Below are 18,314 nucleotides of genomic sequence, written 5' to 3' on the forward strand. Positions count from 1 at the left end.
AAACATATGTTTTGCAAGTTGGTTTACTTTGTTGATGTTAATTTTTAAAAATCATGTAATAATAATAACAACAATAACATAGTAACATAAATAACAATATTGGTAACATCAAATATTTAGAGATCATTCAATTTTAAGATTATTTTATTTGTAGTAAATAATTATTAAATTATTTTTAAAGATTTATTTTAGTAATATCATTGGGACTAGAGTAGTAACTTATTTTAGTTCTGGATTTAAATTGTTTAATTAAAAGTAGAAAAAGGAAAGACAGACTTAGTTTATAAATTCTAGAACTTTTGTAGTTAGAGATATACAGTCTTTTAAATTTAAAACATTGTAGAAAATTATCATAGTTTAGCTACACAATTGTGATGGAAGAAATCCATTTTAAATAATAACCTAAAATATTTTCTTGAAAAATTACTAAAAAACAAGGGCACTTAAAGAAATAGGGAACTATTGTTTTGAAAAAAAAAGATCTTTGTAAATTACTGTTATAATCTAAGTTAGGAACTCTGAAGTATAAATTGAAGAGTTGTATATAATCCAGAAGATGGGATTTGAATTTTTACAGTTACATAGAAAAAGAGAGAGTGAGCACTAAAGGTTGCTGCAACCTTCTTCCGAAGTGTGAGGCTTAGTGATAGTTTTAACTTGGTGATTTATCTATTTAATCCCTGGTCATAAATCTTATAGATCACAAGCATTTTGGCTCCAAACTTCTTAGATAATATTGCTAAATAAATCAAATGTGTTGGAAGATAGAGATAGATTAGCATAATTATTATGATGTATGAATACAGACAAGCATATAATATTTAAATCATACATATACATCAACTTCATCAACTATTTACAGTGTCCACTGTGTGTTTGGCCTTTTCACCTTGGTGATGTTTATATTCTAACTATAGATGTAACTAGCCAGTGAAATTTACCTCCAGAGAAGCAAATAAAAGTAAAATTTCAATATTTTATATTCATTAATTTTCAGTATCACATAGATTAAATATGAACATTTGCTATTGAATACTTAGCATGCATTTTAATAGATATAATTATTTAAGCCAATACTGATTTTCATAAATTGTGCTATAAAATTAGAGATATTCTTGATACAAGCCTGGACAGAAAATAGCCCCTCAACAAATTCTATCTACTGTGGAATCTGCTAATTTATGTTCCTCAGGAGTGCTTCAATTACATATGGAATATTTCTAAAGCTGACTTTTGGGCTCTTTCAAAAGGACATATTGAATTATTGTTGTTAAATTTAGTACTTATAATTGAGAAGTACATTCCAAGACAATAGGTAATTTAAATTCTTTTGGAATAAGACTAATTGTATCTTTATGTTTGCATTCACAAACATAAACATATATACGTACTCATATATAAACATATATGCATGTATGCACATATATACATCTTTATAAATGGATCATTATGAAACACATGAAAATCTATGTTTATTATTAAAAGATCCATGTGTATATCCTTACAGTTTATTCCAAGAGTAGCTGCCCTTCCTCCCCATTTGTTGAAGCTGTGCCTGCAGCTCTTGGCTCTTCTGTGTCTTCGGTGCCATGGGCTGGTAAATCCAGGAAGCAGAACATTCTCTCTGCTGGTGTGCAGCTAGCCAACTAGTGTTAAGTGACATAATCTTGGAATCGATATAAGTCAATGATGATCCCACAGTTCCCTCTTTGTGTCATGGAACAATTATCTTCATGTTTTGACCAAAATCAGTGTCACATCACTATATTTGCCAATCAAATTCTGGAGGCATTTTTCGTTGTGCATGTGTACTTCTCATTCTAATTTTAATGTTGTTGTTTAATGCCATCTTCATTCCTGTAACTGAAATTACAGCAGTAAGGGAGTGACTCCTCAGTTTATGTTGTTAAAGAATTTCAAAGCATGAGTATATTTTAAGAGGGGATTTGATTTGCATGCATCATGTAAAGTATTTATATTACTAAAACCTTAAAATGACTTAATTCTCACCAGCAGGTTTGAATGACATTTTGTTACATGGAGAAGAGAATATCAAATTAAAATTCTGAAGTCCTGGATCCCATGCTCAGTTCTTCTAGAAATTAGAGTATGACCTTGGAGAGAAAAATTATGCCTGCCCCAAACAGCTCATAGGATTCTGTGAAAATGTGATAAAATTATTTGTAAAAGGACTCTGAACTATAAGAGCAAGTCAAATCTAATATATTGTTATTGCTTATTTTTTTTCCTGAGAAAATATTGATTTTTGTCAGTGAGTACATTTTACTTTCCTTCTGTTGGCTTTAACTGACATGTGAGTATTTTAAGAATTTGAAATCTATTTTATAAATAGTTTTAAAGTGTCAGAAACCTTGTCAACCACCTTTGACATGTCTCACGGTAAACTGATTTAGGATTTTTAAAAAATAATTGGTACAGTTTTTCTTTCAGTCACTGTAGTCCCATGGGATTGGCAAACTCAGGGCTTTTTTAAGAGTCCCTTTCTCCATACATGATAAGATAATTAAAGAATTCCAGTTTTCAAAGAATATATGCACTACAGAGATTTTTAAAATTCCAGTTCATTTTTTTTCATATCTTCAAACAAAAACAAATCACTGTGTAAAGATGGGGAAAATCCTGTTTCATTCTTCTTTCATATGTGCTTCTCCTTGGTATAAACAAGTGACATGTGCCTCTTCAGTATAAATGCATTCCCGCTAAGATCGTGTGGGTGTTCCCTTTGGGGGTAAAGTGTGGCAAGACGCAGGCCCCAGTTTAAAAGGAGATACCTTCTCACAGAACAGATTGGTTGCCCATGGTAGCCACCAGAACCCCTTAATATGAAATTTTTTTTTGGATAATATTTATATATAAACTCATGTTCCCCTTTTCAGGCTTTCCCCCTTTGACCCAGTAGATTCATTTGGACTTTCCACAGAGTGAAATGTCTAAATTGATGCCAGTAGGTTGGTACTTCAAAAAAAAAAAAAAAAAAGAATTATTTCATCTTTACAGGAATATAATGAGTTAAGTCAGAGTCATATTACTTAAAAACAGTACCCATGATCTTCTATCCATCAAATTTAAGAAAGCCATGCAAAGCCAAATGAGATCAGGACTTGCAGTGTTTAATTTGTTGTTCTCACTTTAGTTCACTTAGCATCAAGCAATCGAGCAAGCCTCTACTGAATTGTCATGTCATATACAATAGAAAATAAACCTATTTAAATAAAACATAATGGAAGAAAGATTAATTGAGGGCATTTCCCTTTAAAACAGTAGAACAGTATGAAATCTGAAGAACTTGATTGATCACAGAAAAGTTGAAGATGGAATGGTGGTTACCAGAGGCTGGGCAAGTAGTGGGGCAGATATGAGTTACAGCTAGACAGGAGCAACAAATTCTGGTTCTAGACTATAGATAACAACAGTGTAATGCACATTCCAAAAACCTAGGAGAAAGGACTTTGAAAGTCTTCACTGTGAAAAAATGATGTTTAAGGAGATTAACATGATTCATCTGATTTGAACATTACACCCCATTACAAAAAAACATCACATGCTATCCATTACTGTGTACAGTTTCTGTGTACCAGTTCAGTAATAATTTTTTAAATGGTAGAGCAGCATAATTAATGAGAGGGCTCTTCTGAGAGCAGCAGATATCTACAGGATACTGTCCATGTTGGGGTAAGCGTGAATGCAGGTGAGGTATCTCTTGCCAAGAAAAAAAAAAAAAATGTAAGCCAAGCTGAACATGTTTCTTTGAAGGCTAATGCTCACATGAGATCGCTGTGCTGGTTCTTGACATGGTGTCCAACTCTGTTATTTCAGACCAAAATTGTAAGTATGTTCAAAGAGAGAGAAATTTTGAAACATGCCAAAAGGTATAAAATGGCAAGGTTGCTGTTGTTTGTTTTGTCTTATTGTAAGTTGAAGTATAGTACACACACTTAATTGCTTCTGGAAACATTCTTGAGGATGCCATCAGTGTGACTGTATACCTGTGAGTATACATTACAACAATTAGCACATACACCCCAGGCAGCAGCCCTGCAGGTAGGAACCCCTACTGCCACCTCTCCTGTGTGCTGAGTTTTCCAAAAATCCCTAAGGTTTCTCAGTGCTGCTTCAGATTCCAAGGGACTTGGCTGGAGAGAAAGGATGTGAAGCCATGTGTTTCTAGGCCCAGGGAATCCTTCAAAGCAGCTGTTCACTCCCTCTTATTATTGGCAATCACAGATTCAGAGCAGTCAAAAGTTAGTTAATAACATGTCACAGGGATACTGCTTCTCCACTGGGCTGTAGTCATGTCTGCACATAGAGCAATGTCATTTCGTCCTCAATTGGCCAGATCCTGAGTTCTGTCTGTGAGACAGGAATGACCAGCTTTTGGCCTTTTTTTCACAGCAGTAGTAGAGAAAGAGAAATGAAAATATGCTACTAATGATTTTGTATATTGCTTCTTTCTTGTCTCTGTTGTTCCCCAAAACAACATCACATAGCTTTAGCCCGACGTGCCATTTAGACCAGAGTCTTGGCCTGATCTGTGATGCATGTCCTGTTGGATACACAGGACCACGCTGTGAAAGGTAAGCACGTACCATCCCATCTTGCAGAATGACTTCTACCTTGGGAATTACAAAGCCATAGGCATCATCATCCTTCGCTCTACCCCAGAAAAGCTGCCATACTTGATGAGGTGGAATAAAGTTTCCTGTCATACTTGTCAAACAAATGCATTATTTCTTTATAGTTTATTTATTCTCTAGAAATTGCTCTACTAATATCTATTCACTTAGAAAGTATCCGATTAATGTTTTAATCTTAAAGGTTAAGCATCAACCTGCAATCTTTCTAGAAAGTGTTGTTCAAGTGGAAAGCCATGCACTTTAAGATTTATCTTACTGTCTACCATCAGCACCCATTGTTTTTCATAATTAGCTTTTTGTCCTTAAAATGTGGCTTAAATTCATAGTCCATAGTTCAGTAAGTGGTCCATAATTTACTTTAAACATATTTGAAAATAGAAACAAAATGTAATTTATCATCATGTTTTTACATTCTTTCTAAATAGTCCTATACCAGTATTTTAATTCCTATTGACTTTGTTGGGTTGCTTTGCAATGGAACTATGGATGTTACTATACATAATCTGTATAATCATATTTTCTCCCAAATTATTTTTTTTGGATTTATTTATTTATTTTATTTTTTAATTTGTTCTAATTAATTATACATAACAGTGGAATGCATTTTGACACATCATACACCAATGGAGCACAACTTCTTCCTCTGGCTTTACATGGTGCAAAGTCACACCAATAGTGTAATCATGCATGTATATAGAGTAATAATGTCTGTCTCATTCTACTGTCCCTCTCTTCCCCATCCCCACTCCTCACTCCCCTTTGCACAATCCAATGTTCTTTCATTCTTTACTACCCCACCCCAGCCCCATTTTGAATTAGCATCCACTTATCAGAGAAAACATTCAGCCTTCCCAAAATGATTTGAAGAGACTTTTCTTTATTCCAGTTGCGGTATAAAAATGATACAAACTTCCCCCTTGATATTATTGCCAAATAGAACAAATTCTCTCTGGTGTTAGCAATGAAAACAGATCCAAACAGCCTAGTTCATCAGTAGGCCATAGGGATTGGGGAAAAAGGGTCATAATGGATGTGACCTACTTTCAATCTTTGTCACCAAAGCTAACCCCAAAGAGGGCCATTTTGGCCTGTCCTCTCCTGCCTCCTTGGCAGCCATCAGTCCTATTCCAACCAGGGTGCATTAAGTTATTGAAGCGGGAGCCAGTCACCCAGAGAGAATTTAGTTAGCAACTAGCAATCTGTGGACAAAGTACCAGTGACAGTTTCCAGGAGCAATAAGTACTATTTGTAAGAATGGCAGCATCTGTAAATTAGTAATGGAAGAAGAGAACTGAAATAAGGAGGATATATTTGTAATTGAGAAACTGGAGTTCTTTAATTGTGTTTTTCTTTAAAGGAAGCTATGTGTATATTACTTATTATAATAGGAGAGCAATCATTGCCAAGACAGATCTACATCAAAAGCCTAACCACCCACCGCCTCCCCCACATCTCACTACAGGCAACCTTTTTTAGCATCTAGAAAGCAACAGCTGCTCTTTCATACAAGGCCATTAAATTCGCTTACCTAGGTGAGCATAATCTCTGATGTATTTATATTGCTTTGCTTCGTACACTATCCTTTCTATACATGTTAGATCATAGTTTCCGAATCATCTACAATTTAAATGCTACCTTTAATTTTACGTATATCTGCTTAGTAGCTGCCATTTACTAAGCACAGGGCTGGATGTCAGAGGTAAACAGATGCATTATGCCATCCTTGCCCTCAAGCAGCTCATATCTTTCTTTAATGCATATGAGAATGGTCACATGCATTCTGGAGAGAAACCTAACTGAATAATGAAATTCACCCAGGAAAGAAGTAACTGACAGAGAGCATAATTTTCTGCCTAAAATCTATATTAATCTGATTCAATGGAAGATTACAAGATGCATATGCGGTGTAGCAAATGGTATATAGTTCAGTTCCAACCAAAGTTTTTTAACTAAAAATAATATTCAACTGTTTTTATACAGATGATGAGATATTTGCTTTTTCTAGGCAGAATTTGAATTAGCATTTTCCAGAAATATTTAGGGTATACCATTTCAGTATATGTATGTGAGCCAAAAGCCTATTTGATAGGTCAAAATTATGAGAGGAATAATTTTGTAATTGTGTATGTTGAAGTGCAAAGGAGGGAAAAGAAAGGTCAGAGTAAAGAGGAGTCACTGGTTGCATTAAAATTGTGTAATCAAAGCCATTCTGTAAGTGATGTGTATGATTACTGTATGCATATTGGCTACATAAAAAAATCAGCATTTGAAATAAAACAGGGTTTCCCAAACTGTAGTTGTTCCTAGAATAAAGAATGCTGTGATCACAAAAGTTTGGGAAGTATCCATTAGCATGTTAAAATTTGTGCTATATCCTGTGGTGGGAAGTAGAGAAATCTGATCACTTACTTAGTTTAGCTCAGTCTTTCCAAAATTTTCTGCTTTTATTATATAGCATGAATGTGTCTCAGACTACAGCTCTGGTGGATGAGAATTATCAGCTGATATTGTTTATTTCAATTCAGTTTCTATTTTGAGACCTCATCCATATATGTGAGAACTGTGAGAACTTAGAAATGTGATCTCACATGATCTCAACCAAGCTTGAATCAAAGTTCTAATAAGTTGACAAAGTACCAAGGGGCTGGTGTGCATGAGTGGTAAGTAGGTGAGTGAGTGTGGGTATATCTGTGTTGGGCAAAGGGACATGCTGTGGGGTCATCCTGTCCTAATTCTCTCCATGTGTCTCTGCCAACCTTTGCCTTTTCTGTCCTCTGAATCACCTTTCCTCTCAGGTCATTCAACTCTCTTCACTTTTATCCCATTCTTTGGGAGACAGAAATCATTCAGCTTCTTTCATTCCACACTGGGATACACCACCATTACTACTATCATCACTTCTTCATCCACCTTTTCATCTCCATCTTATTTGGGGGGAAGGTGTATAGGTTCCACGTTCATAGAAATTCCAACTTTTTGAGTCCAAGGTCTAGGAGTTCTCTGTGTTTCTGCTTTCTTCCCTATCAAATCCTTTCATTTAGATGCATCGCGCACCATGCTCTTGCTTCTTGAATTGAGGGAAAGAAAAGAAACCATGAACAAGAGAATGGCAAAGGTAGATTTAGCAAAATGTTGACTGATGATTGTTTCACATGTAGGACACTAGTCACAGCTTGGAAGCATGAAACATTTGCTTGGGGCCAAGGCACCTTGAGGAGTTACTATTTTGCTGGGAACTAGTTTAACGAGAGAAAGAAGAGAGGGAGTTAGGGGAGAAGGTATTCATTATGACACTTTGCTAAGATTCACAGCTTCTTTCATCTGGACAATGGAAGACTAAAACTCCAGAAAATCAGAGACAGCATCTAGAAATTAGCCTTAGAGCATCAAGAGAAATTTTTAAAAACATAAAACAAAAGCTGAGTTAATCACAGATGACACCAGACCTACCAGACATTGGGGTACTTTCAGAATAAGTCTGTAGCCCTAGCAATTTAGAATGCATCATGGAGAAAGACAGTTCCAAGACTGTGGCAAGTTCACTTGGCAGATTCTATGGGACAACCTGGTACTTAATGGGATATTTAACCCTTAATGGGATAACCCCTGCCTCCTCCCCAGTATAATTTCTTAGCAGATCCTCCCTAGGTGAGGACAGAGGCCAAAAATCAAGACTGCTTTTGTAGTTACCTCTGAGAATGCAGAAGACATTTGACTCGGGTTGCCTAATATTTTAAAAATTCACCTGTAATTTTATCCATGTGATTCATATTAGATATCAAGTTCCATTTTGTTATTTAGCTATAACTCCAAAATCCCAGTTAGGTCTTCTCTACTTCAGAAATGTCTGGATCAAGTCCAGTTTCCCTCTGATCATGATGCTGATAACATTTTTCTACTTGTGTCTGAATCTCCTTAAGTGTTGGGTTCTCGCTGCCAAAGATGACATTAAATAGAAACAACAGAAGAGAGAAGCTTATTCTTTCTTAATAGTGCCATAAACAAAACTGTGGCTTCAGCTGATGTTTCAAAGAGGCTGCTCATGCGAGATTGAGCAGTTTGCACACTGCCCAAAGAAAGACCGGGAAGTGGCAAATGGGAGCTTGAAGCCAGTATGAGGGCTTGAGTGCAAGAAGAGCTTCTTGCTGTGCTCAGCTGCAGAAGTGTGGACCCACTCTCTCTACACTTTTTGTAATTTGCAGAAAGGCCTTGAATATGCAGGCAAATTCCCTCAGTCTTTAGCTGACTGGCAGGTGCAAGGTAGTAAGAACACAGTCTTGCAGTACAGCCACACACCTTTATACTCCAGCCACTTTTTTCTGTACCTTTGTCAATGTTGTCCCTCCTCTCTAGAACACTGTAGTCCTCCCATTGCTCTGCCTGAGGCTAACCCTGGTCATCTCTTAAAATTCTGCTCTGTCATTCTGAACAGGCCTTTGTTAAATCCTAATCCAAGTAGGTTGTACCTTTTCTATGCTTTGCTGATAGTACTTACATAACTCTGGTTGTTCTGTTGTCAGATTGTTTAAAGAATATTTATTTTCTGTGGACTAAAGACTGAATGTTATTTATATGCATCATGTAAAAATACTCAGTGGCTTTCTTTTTTTTTTTTTTTTTTTTTTTTTTTGCGGAAGAGATAGTATGACCATAGGCCTCAGATTTTAACCCAAAGTTGTTGGAGAAAATGATGGAACACAACGAGATTTAAAACATCTCCTCCATCTTGTTGCTTTCTTTTCTTGTTATTGTTCCTCTACTCTTCTGTCATTCATTCTCTCTCCCTCTCCCCCCAACCTTTCCTCTCTCTAATATTCTTCCTAAATTATCAATAGCAGCAACTCTTATTATATAACTGCATGTGTTTTCTGGAATCTTATTTGCATTTAAAGGGTATCTGTTTTAAATAGTTCAATTTGATTTGAAAAAGTGAACAAATGTGGAATGGAGCAGTGACGCTATGACAAGGTGCTCATCTTTAACAAGGAATCCAATAAACTGCCTTCTTTAAAAATGCCCTTATTCTGCCTTCCCTATGAAAGTGAGAGTGCTTAAGATTTCAAATTACAATTAATTTTATGAGAGCGATAATCTGTGAAAATGAAAAGGGTCAAAGGACTGTGATTTTTAACTAATTTTTATTAGATAAATCATATAACAGATTATAAAGTGATATTATTAGTAATAAAAGAATATGATTAGTAGCATTGTATTTTCTGATCCTAGCATTGTTTGTTCACTCCAAATGGAACATTTGTCTCTTTGAAGACCATTCTATGTATAAAAATGGACATGCACATACACCAGCAATAAAGCACAAATGTGCTGCAGAAAATGGTCCCACTTTCTATAAAGCAGCATATGAATTTTCTAATATGTATATTCACAAATTTTTCTTACATGTCCTGCAATGAAAAGGACAGATGCTTCTTTCATTATTCTATTCAATCACAGTTTTGTTGTTTTTTTTTTTCTTCCATGGGCTGAGTTTCTTTTATTATAGGAGAATTTTGTACTTATTAATTGGTATCTGTGTTAAGAGAAATTCCCAGATCTTGTTATATAATGCCATCTCTCCCGAGGGCAGTAAGTTATTTTGAGGAAAGTGAACTGAAAATAATAGGTCTTTGTTGACTATGATAATAATCACCGTACCTCCTTATTCTAAGTGGAGCAAAGTCACTCTCTTAGCAGTAAACAAAATGAGATGTGAATATATGTAGATGTGATCATAAGCTCTGAATATCTAGCCAATCCTTAAAAAACAAATGCCAAATGTCTTCTTTGATTTAAGGAGAGCAACTAAGAACTGAGCAGGGAGGAAGAGCGTGAGGAAAAGATTAACATTAAACAGAGATGAGTGGTGGGAGGGAAAGGAAGAGAGAAGGGAAATTGCATGGAAACAGAAGGAAACCCTCAACGTTATACGAAATCACATATAAGAGGTTGTGAGGGGAAAGGGGGGGGGAACAAGGGAGAGAATTGAACAACAACAGATGAGGTAGAGAGGGAAGATGGGAGGGGAGGGGAGGGGGGATAGTAGGGGATAGGAAAGGCAGCAGAATACAACAGTCACTAATATGGCATTATGTAAAAAATGTGAATGTGTAACTGATGTGATTCTGAAATTTGTATTTGGGGTAAAAATGGGAGTTCATAACTCACTTGAATCAAATGTATGAAAGATGATATGTCATGAGCTTTGTAATGTTTTGAACAACCAATTTAAAAAAAAAGAAAAAAATAAAAAATAAAAATAAAAAAAAATAAGTTCTAAATATCAACTAAGGTAAGAATACCCCTGAAGGGATTATGGGGGAACTTTATGCACTAAAATATTGTTTCATATTTTGTAATAGAGAATTAATATATGAATTTGTGGGCAGCAGTAGCCTTTTAAAATGTTTATATAACATTCATAATCATATTAACCATTTTGTAAAAATAATTAAAACTATTAATCTCATTTTTTAAAATTATGATAAAATATTAAATCCATAAGAATATTATGGTCCCCATACATTTTCTGGAAAACTTAGAATAACCATTGATCAATGTATCTGTACCAAATTAACGACTGTGTCCCATAATTGCCATGTTATTAATATGTCCTTAATATGACATAATGAATTTAAACCATTTCTATTCCTAATGGCAGAGAGCCTTGCTCTAAACAATGGCTTTCACATCTGAGTAGATGAGCATAACATAGCATACTATGGAGGTAAAAACACTCTATTTTTTTGTTCATTTTCAATTCTGACCCTTGCTGCAGAAGACTACTTTGATAAGATACTACAGGTAGCAGAGCTGGCCTGCCCATAGACTGTGGATGCCCTGTTTCATTTCTCCTTTGTCAAGTATGGCTTAATATGAAGTGTGGGAAAATGCAACTGAAAGAGATGACAGAGCCGAAGATAAATAGGCATTGCCTGTAAGGATGTATCTGTGTGTCTGTAAGGTGATGTGACATTATAAGACAGCATTTAGATCAGGGAAATTTTCATACTATAGTTTTTTTAAAAAAATGTCCTCTGTAATGCTTTGTAACTAATGACAATTAATATGTAAAAATAGTTCTTGGTTGATTAAAACAAAATACCTGGATTTTGCTAATTTGAGTCATGGGCACAGTTGAGCATCACCTTATGTCATATTGCCATAATTGGCAAGAATACCTACTTAGACTTCCCCTTAGTAAAGACTCTTCATTTATAAACTACCTCTAAATCTACATTCAATTACATACAAAACCATTATTAATTCAGAGACACACTCCACCCGAATAAAAATAAAAATCTCATGAGTCACAGTTTTTATTTAAGAAATTCTGTATTCTCGCTACTAAATTTCTCATGAATTGTTTCCTCCTAACAAGCTCTTGCTGCAAGAACAACAACAACAAAATGTGAACCTTGCATATTTGTACAAAAAAACAACCAATTGGTGTAGAGATACATAATGTGTTCTATTACAAAGGCGTTACAACATGGACCTAGATTCTTTGAGAGTGCCAGCAGCAGATTTCTTATGCTTTGGTCTCATCTTCAGTGCCAGTGACAAGATTTTGTTTTGTTTTGTTTTTGTCTGGCTGAAATCTAATTACTAGTGGGTCTGGCAGGATTTCGTCTTGTATCTACACTATGGTTATAGAAAAACATTTTTTAATCACCTTGCATTTGAGACAAGGAACACTGAAAAGGAAAAGCCATCATCCTGGGAGAGTAGTAGCATGAAAAATATGTAAACATTGTCCTAAGATGTGTTTCATGAGTTTCCCCCAAATACTTATGGATGCAATTTTTCACCTTAGGTGTGCAGAAGGCTATTTTGGACAACCCTCTGTACCTGGAGGATCATGTCAACCATGTCAATGCAATGACAACCTTGACTTCTCCATCCCTGGCAGCTGTGACAGCTTGTCTGGCTCCTGTCTGATATGTAAGCCAGGTACAACAGGCCGGTACTGTGAGCTCTGTGCTGATGGATATTTTGGAGACGCAGTTGATGCAAAGAACTGTCAGCGTAAGTCCTGAACTATTGATGCCCCTGACAGAATTGATGTATTATACCTCAAAGTAGCTGATGAGTTCTTGAGTGGGGATTGGAGACTAGGAAATTATCTGTAATACATGGATGATAGATGCACAGCATAGACAAGAGTCTGCATATTCCAGAATCTATCTTTCTTTGTACTAATAGCAAAAATCCTTTGAAAATTGCTGCATTGTTGAAGTGGTATTCCTTTTGTTTTTTTCAACTGATACACGTTTCTATTTTAAAATGACCTCATATCCATTGTAGGAAAGAAGAATTTGAAAATTTAGTAGGACTATTTTTGGTATTGTGTTTTATTGTTTTGTTTTGTTTATCTCAATAAGACTTAGTTTCATCACCTCCAATAAGTTTGCTACAGAAATTAAAGGACATAGCACATAGAGAGCATCCAGGGAGTCCTTGGGATCTGGAGATGCCCACACATGGTCTGTTGTCTGGTAGTAGTGCAAGTAGTAGTCATGAATATCAGTGGTTCACTAATTCTAGATTACTTTAGCCATTTATCAGCCTTTCTTTCTCTGTCTTCTAATAATCCCTATGTAAAGATGAAGATATTATTCCAATCATTTTATCATGATAAACTAATGATTTGTGGCATAAAGTTTTAAGAACAGAGGAGAATGTGGGAATAACAACATTTGAACTATCTCCAATTTTTGTACTACTTGCCATGAGGTATAGATATGATTATAATTTTTAATGCCCTCCAGGATATAATTATGATTAAAAATGTAAAGATCCATTTATTATCTATGTTATAATTTTTTTATACAGTAGTTCCTCTACACATGATAGTAAACCCTCAAGAAAAGAAAGCTCATGAGAAAGCATTATTTAAGTTGCTTCTGGATTTGTTCATGAAAAGTTGACCACTACCAAGAAGTATATTTTGCTTTTTGAATTTATATATTTAGTTTGTTTTATACTCTTCCATTAAATGCCCCTTTTACAAAATTCTATATTGTTTTTGTTATTTTTAAGGTGACATTAATCACCAGAATATTTATGTAAATTTAATTTTGTAGTACTTACTTTTTTAAAAAAGGATTTCTATATTATAAATAACTTAAGATTTTTTAAATTTATGTATAATACACTTAAGAAATTTACATAAAGAAATTGATAGTATGCACCACAAATCGGTATCCAAATGAATGTGGATATTTAAAAAGAATATTTGTCTCCAGCCCTTTTTAAAACTCCATCTATGAACTAACTGTTCCTTAAGCTATTGCCTGAGGAAAATTAACCAGCTAATTTGACTGGTTGCTGGGTAGGCCAGTTTTCCAATGTCCAACATACTAGAATCAAGTTAGCAGATACTGAAGACTAAACTTTTCCGGAAAAAAAAAAAAAATCAAGCAATTTTTAGAATAGCAGTAAAGGAAAGTGAAATCTGGAGCCAAGTGAAGAGAATAATAATAGCATCGGCTAATAGAGCAGCCATTATAACATGTGAATAGGTAATGTTTAACAGATATTGTATCAAATTTACCAAAGCCACGTATGGAATAGTCTTAATTCCCATGCCATCTGCCCCCACACAATTTCATTCTGTTATCAACGCCATTATATGCATCATGACACATGCATTTGTAGAGTACACAGGGAGCCATTAATTAGTTATTTTTGTGAATACCACTTAGGTTTTAGACTGATTTATTATATGTTTCAGTATAACATCAGACAACTTCATAACACAAAAATGACAATAGATTACTGAAACCAAATATATTTTCTATATTTGCAAAAAAATTGGAATATTAAAGTGATTTTTAAAAATTACAATGTTCTATTTCTAATAGACTTGAAGCAATGTTTTCATCTTATATACTTTTATAATCATGTCAAACTCATTCTTTAAACTTAAAACAAAGACTGACACAAAATAAATAATCATTATTTTGAAATAATTAATTCAGTATTACTTGATTAATGATGACATTAATATTATGACATGAATGCAGTCAATTTTAGTAATTTCTTAGAATTATTTTGGCCTTAGAGTCAGTATGTATTACTTACAATGGGATTATAATATTTTAAATGTTACCCAACGTATCTATGAAGGAATGACCCAGCACTGTACCTGAAATCAGCGATCTGCAAGTCTCAGTAATGTTCAGAACCCAGCAATATCTAACTGGCCTTGAATATCTTGAATGACAACATAAATGTTTGAATAGCATATGATGTCTCGAGAATTGTGCCAAAGACTTGATATAAATTCTCTCTACAGCTGATAGAGTTATTGTAGGGATAAAAATGATAGAATTCTTGAGAGCACTTAGTAAGTCAGAAATATTCTATTACTGAATTTAGGTGTCAGTGTTACCACCTGGGCTATATTTTTATTTAACAAACACTTTAAGACTAGGAGCATTTTGGATTTCAGATTTTCCAACTAGGGATGCTCAACCAGTTATGCAACTATATTCCCAAATTTAGAAAACTTCAAACTCTGAAATATTTCTGGTCCCTGGCACTTCAGATAAAGCATATTCAACCTGTATTAGAATTTTTTTTCCCCAGCCATTGATGCCTTTTCTCTCTCCAGCCTGTCGTTGTAATGTCAATGGCTCCTTCTCAGAGATTTGCCACCCTCGAACAGGACAGTGTGATTGCAGACCCAATGTGCAGGGACACCGGTGTGATGAATGTAAGGTAAGGAGGAGCTCATCAATTACTTTCTTGAAAACTTTGGCTTTCAATATCATGTTTTAGACACCTTAATGTATTCACAAAATGGTTCAGGATTATCTAATTCCACAGATAAAATTACTATGATCAGGAAAATATATGCTCAAATACAGCAAAAACTTGTTGTATGTTGCAGTTGACCTGCAAACTACATTTCTTTGGCAGATAATTTGTATATTTCCTATAATGCAAATGTTTCTGAAATAGCCATCATGAATATAATCCTGATCTTTTAGAAACTAAACTACTCTTTACATTTTTGGCAGAAAAAAAAAAATGTGTTGCTCCTTTTGCTTAGCAAGTACCTTCTTCTAGTTCTCATTTAAAAGCTAACTCCATTGAGCACTCTACTTAGCAAAAGTTTCAAAAGAAAAGCTAATTTATATAATGTTTACAGATATCATTGTGCTAAAATGAAATTTTCAGTTTCAATATGTTAATCTCAATTCCTGAACATATCAGTTGCCTGCCTTCAGCCGGGTGAGTGCCTTGAGATTCATTCATGAGAGTGGAAGGATTTGCACTACCTCTTTTACTTAAATACATTTTATTGGTGATAACGACTATTAAACAGAAGCCAAAACTTCTCAGATGTCAAACTGACCTTTCTGCAGGAAGTTGGAAAATATAATCTGCTACTGTCTCTTGAATAATACCATATGCTTTTTTGTTGTTCTTATTTTGCTTCATTTTATTTTTCTGTTGGCAATTAAAGCCCAGTATGTGGTGGGATCCAGAGAAGCAAGTCTGTGTGCCCTGTGACTGCAATCCCATGGGCTCTGTGTCACCCCAATGTGATACAACAGGAAGATGTATCTGTAAATCAGGCTTTATAGGGAAACAGTGCAACCTCGGCAGGCAGGTGCATCGTCAGGAGGAGCAGCCACGGAGAGCGCAACACGTGCTGGGGTCTCCCAGGAGGTGGGGGTCCGGCAGTTCCAGCGGGTGTCCTCGGGGAGCCTATCGGGCCCCAGCTCGGGTAATCCCAGAGGCGCTGCATGGCTTGTGCCGGGGCATGTTGTGTTCCGTGTGCCTCAGCTGAAGTTCCCTGGTGGCATTTTACCAAATAACAGCTGCTAAGTGTGCGAATTGCAAATGCAAACATTTTTCAATTTCTGATTGGAGCCTTGCCTTTTTAAAAATAACCATCCTTATGCTTTTAAAAATATATTCAAGTTCATAAGTGTAATAAAGTGTCAATTGGCCATGGTTGGGTAGAAATCAAATAAAAATTTATGTGTAGAAACCTCAAGTATGATTTGGTAAAAACTCACTTTAGAAGTAAACAGATGAGAAATATAACAAAGAAAGTGACTTGCCTAAGAAAATTCAGAGTTTGATATAACATTTGTCTGATATCTTATCATAATTAAGGATTTTGCTAATTTTCTCATCATTATTTTGTTCATGTGTGCATCAAACACAAGAAATACATTTGTATACACTATAAAAGCACAATATACACAAAATTAGGAAAGAAAGTTGTTTTCAGTTACAATTTGTTCCCCCTCTCACTAGGCAAACAAAACAAATGCTAAATAATAAGGGAGAGATGGAGGGCAGGAGGGAAAACCGCTTCTCACAGCCTTGTGGCTGAGTAACAAGGGACAAGATTTGCCATTCTAGATCAGGGGTCTGTAGAGAGTTGAGGGTAGGGGTTAAAAGGAGAGTGCAAAATAAACAGTAAAGGGGAAGAAAAAAATATTATTTTATTTCTTGGTTCATTAGAGTACATTTTAAGAAAAGGAGTTCTCAGACTGACTGCCTCAGATCAATCCCAGCCTCTTGGCTTCATGGCTGTTAAATTCCTTGATCTATCTGTGATTTAGCTTCTTCGTGTATTTGCTGTAAGACCCACTTCTTAAAGTTTATGTCGTCTTATATCCTTCAAAAAGAAAATTCCAAAAGATTTTAGGGGGAAAACATGTATGAAGAATGAAAGGGGAAGAGCAGAGCATGCCCGGAGACTTCTGCTACCGTGGCCCTCTGACTCCTGGGCAAAGAGAAAAGGAAAGATTGGTTAGGAAAGGCTTCATTCAGTGCATCCTACCAAAATCCCAAATTTTGACCAGACTAATGGGAAATGCCCATCAGGGCAAAGAAATGTTTGCCCATTGGTGGAATCCTAAATTTGGCAGGAAGGTTCTGGTGCCTTACTGTAATTAGCCACTGACTGGAAAAGCCTGACAAAGCATAGACTGAGCTTTGCTTAGTCCATTCAGGAGGCTGTATCAGAATGGCATTAGACTGGGTGGCTTATAAACAACAAAAATTCATTCCTCAGAGTTCTGGAGAAGATTCAGATCAAGGTGTTAGCAGATATCTGTCTGGTGATAGCCCACTTCCCCTAGATGGCTGTCTAAGAAGACAGAATAACTTCTCATGGTGAAGAGATTTCTTTGAGTCTCTTTTATAAGGCTTCTGATCTCGTTCATGAGGGCTCCACCCTCATAACCTAATTACCTCCCTTAAAACCCACCTCAGATTACCATCACTGTGAAGTTAGGATTTCAACATATGGAATTGGGGGTGGGGACATCAGCTTTCAGCCCATCGCTAAGCTCTTTGATGGATCCAAAAGACTAGAAGCTGGAGGTTATGAGGCATCAACATTCCACACTGCAGATGGCTTGCAGGGAGATGTGATGAGGCACCTCCAAGGCTGTTTGAAGGCAATAGTGAGAACAGCGCATAATATACTAACATGGAGCTGTCAGGTAGTCTAGTGCATGCATTATTAATATTACTAGTATTACTGTAGTTACTAAATGAAAAAATATTTAAAACATTTTTTTTTCTTCAAAAACAAAATGAATCAATTGAAAATAAAAGACAGGGATAGTAACTGATCAAAATGCCTCTAAAATAAAAATTTAGCAGAAAATCAACTCTCATTCATTT

At 35.4% G+C, this 18,314-nt stretch overlaps 1 protein-coding gene across 6 annotated transcripts in view; it reads left to right on the forward strand.

The window, feature by feature from the left end:
• The window catches only part of Lama2 (laminin subunit alpha 2), a 564,351-nt gene that overhangs the window by 331,071 nt on the left and 214,966 nt on the right, over positions 1-18,314 (forward strand). For 4 of the 6 annotated variants that reach the window (XM_058581074.1, XM_058581053.1, XM_058581067.1 and 1 more), the window contains 4 exons: positions 4,509-4,595; positions 12,469-12,680; positions 15,271-15,377; positions 16,129-16,392. In XM_058581074.1, coding sequence (XP_058437057.1) covers positions 4,509-4,595; positions 12,469-12,680; positions 15,271-15,377; positions 16,129-16,392 — 670 coding nt within the window. The remainder of the gene's footprint in view (positions 1-4,508; positions 4,596-12,468; positions 12,681-15,270; positions 15,378-16,128; positions 16,393-18,314) is intronic. The other 2 variants (XM_058581070.1, XM_058581071.1) reach the window with 1 other exon arrangement.

Source organism: Marmota monax, unplaced genomic scaffold, assembly GCF_021218885.2.
Source record: "Marmota monax isolate L192 unplaced genomic scaffold, Marmota_monax_Labrador192_F-V1.1 WCK01_AAM20220418_F8-fsc00030, whole genome shotgun sequence".
Taxonomy (NCBI): domain Eukaryota; kingdom Metazoa; phylum Chordata; class Mammalia; order Rodentia; family Sciuridae; genus Marmota; species Marmota monax.